Source organism: Meleagris gallopavo, unplaced genomic scaffold (genome assembly GCF_000146605.3).
Source record: "Meleagris gallopavo isolate NT-WF06-2002-E0010 breed Aviagen turkey brand Nicholas breeding stock unplaced genomic scaffold, Turkey_5.1 ChrUn_random_7180001953078, whole genome shotgun sequence".
In the NCBI taxonomy this organism is placed as follows: Eukaryota; Metazoa; Chordata; class Aves; order Galliformes; family Phasianidae; genus Meleagris; species Meleagris gallopavo.
Window position 1 is genome coordinate 1316 of NW_011214127.1, and position 2368 is coordinate 3683.

The 2368-nt window shown below is 53.0% G+C and overlaps 1 protein-coding gene across 1 annotated transcript; it reads right to left on the minus strand.

Annotated features, from left to right (window-relative positions):
* Positions 1-206: 206 nt before the first annotated feature.
* LOC100547244 (leucine-rich repeat and fibronectin type III domain-containing protein 1-like protein) lies at positions 207-1681 on the minus strand. The gene has a single exon (XM_003214190.4). The coding sequence runs from the start codon at positions 1614-1616 to the stop codon at positions 237-239; it is 1380 nt and encodes a 459-aa protein (XP_003214238.1). The 5' UTR covers positions 1617-1681; the 3' UTR covers positions 207-236.
* Positions 1682-2368: the final 687 nt, after the last annotated feature.

Below are 2368 nucleotides of genomic sequence, written 5' to 3' on the forward strand. Positions count from 1 at the left end.
CTATTTTTTCCTCGCTTCTCCCTGAATACCTCTAATTTTCCGATATTTTTCTCACTTCCACCTGAACGTCTCCATTTCCCCCTCACTTTTCTCGATTCTCTCTGCCTATCTCCAATTTTCCCCCAACTCCCCTCGCTCCCAGCCGAACGCCCCATGTTTCCCCCCAACTTCCCACGCTCCCACCGATCTCTTTCCGTTCCCCCTCGTCCCCTCCCTTGCACAGCCGCGGATGGGGGTTACCTGTAGACGAGGATCTCATCGGAGGAGCTGTTGTACTGAATCTGGAACATGCGGATCCCGGGGAGGTGCTGCTGGGACGGCCACTGGATGAGCGCGGAGGACGACGTCAGCTCCCCCACCACCACCGCCTTCTCCTGGGGCCCTTTCGTCTCGTTGGGGAAGCTCGATTTGGCCGAGATGAGGATGTCGGACGGGCCGTTCTCAGCCTCCTTCTCACAGTTGGTGCTGTTGGCCAAGTTGGGGTACGGCGTCACCACCAACTCCACCGGCGCCGTCGATTCCCCGGCCGCGTTGGACGCGATGCAGGTGAACGTTCCCTTATCGCCCAAAGAAGTCCCCACGAGATCCAACGTCCCGTTTTCGTACGACGTCGTCCTGGAGGTGTTGGAGACCAGCTTCCCGTCGGGTGCGATCCATCGGACGTAGGGGTCGGGGTCACCGACGGCTTTGCACTTCAAGGAGACGCTCTGCCCCTCGCTCACAGCCACCTTCGGGGTGCGGTGCGTGATCATGGGGGGCTCGCACACAAATTCCTCCTCTTTGATGGACCAGAAGTATTTCCCCATCAACTCCGGCGGCGAAGCGCAGGTCTCCAAATCGTCCTCCCTGGTGAGGCGCCTCAACCAGACCAACTCGCAGTTACAGTGCAGAGGGTTCCCCCCAAAACTCAGCACCAGCGACGTCAGCGGAGACCCTTTGGATTTGGCGTAGACGGGAATCCTGGAGAAGAGCGGATCCGGAGGGATCTTCTTCAGCTTGTTGGAGGTCATGTCCAAGCGGGCCAACTTGTGCAGGTTGGAGAAGATCCCCTCGGGGACGAACTCGATGAGGTTGTGGTCCAAGCTGACCGTGTTGACGTTGGAGAGCTTGGCGACCGTTTCCCAAGGAACGTTGACCAGATTGTTGTAGGACAGATCCAGATCCTCGATGGTCTCGATAAAATCATCCAGCGATCCCGGGGAGATGTAGCTCAGCTGGTTGTTGCTCAGGATCAAATGGCGGAGGTTAATTAACCCTTTAAAATGGTCCTCGTTGATGTACGTCAGCCGGTTGCTGTCCAGGTGCAACGCGTGGAGGCCCTTAAGATCGAAGAAGGCGTAAGGCATGATCTGACTGATGGTGTTCCTCGACAGGGTCAGGTGGATGAGGTTGGTCATGTTGGCAAAATCCTTCCGGCGCAGCGTGGTGATGAAATTGTCCATCAACCGCAGCTCCGCCGTCCTCCGGTCGATGCTGGGGGGCACGAAGAGGAGCCCCGTTTTGGTGCAGAGGATGGTGAAGGACGGGGAGAGGTTCTGACACATGCAGCGCTTGGGGCACAGCATGGCCTTCACCGCCGCGCTGACAACCAGCAGGCAGACGAGCAGCCTGTCCATCGTAGGAGAAGGGCAGACCTGGGGGGAGAGCAGTGGGAAATGCCGTTATGGGGCGGCGTGATGCACCCTGCGTTGTGTCTATGGGACGCTTTTGTAGGTTAGGGCTATCCTTGAGGGTTTACGCCGTCGTTTTGCCTTTATTGGGTTCTATGTTGTCACCATTTCCTATTTTCGTCATCAGTCACTTTGTATTTATGACATCGTTTCCTATTTCATGCCATCACTTCCTATTTTCCACCATCGTTTCCTATTTCATGCCATCATTCCCTATTTTCCACCATCACTTCCTATTTCATGCCATCACTTCCTATTTTCCACCATCACTTCCTATTTTCCATCATCATTTCCTATTTCATGCCATCGTTTCCTATTTCATGCCATCACTTCCTATTTTCTGCTATCACTTCCTATTTTCCACCATCACTTCCTATTTCATGCCATCACTTCCTACTTTCCACCATCGTTTCCTATTTTCCACCATTGTTTCCTATTTTCCACCATCGTTTCCTATTTTCCACCATCACTTCCTATTTTCCACCATCGTTTCCTATTTTCCACCATCACTTCCTATTTTCCGCCATCACTTCCTATTTTCCGCCATCACTTCCTATTTTCCACCATGGTTTCCTATTTTCCACCATGGTTTCCTATTTTATGCCATCATTCACTTTGTTCTTAAGTCATCACTTTCTATTCATCCCTCATTTTCTATTGACGTCGTCGTTTTGACTTTATCGTGTTGTGTCTACACC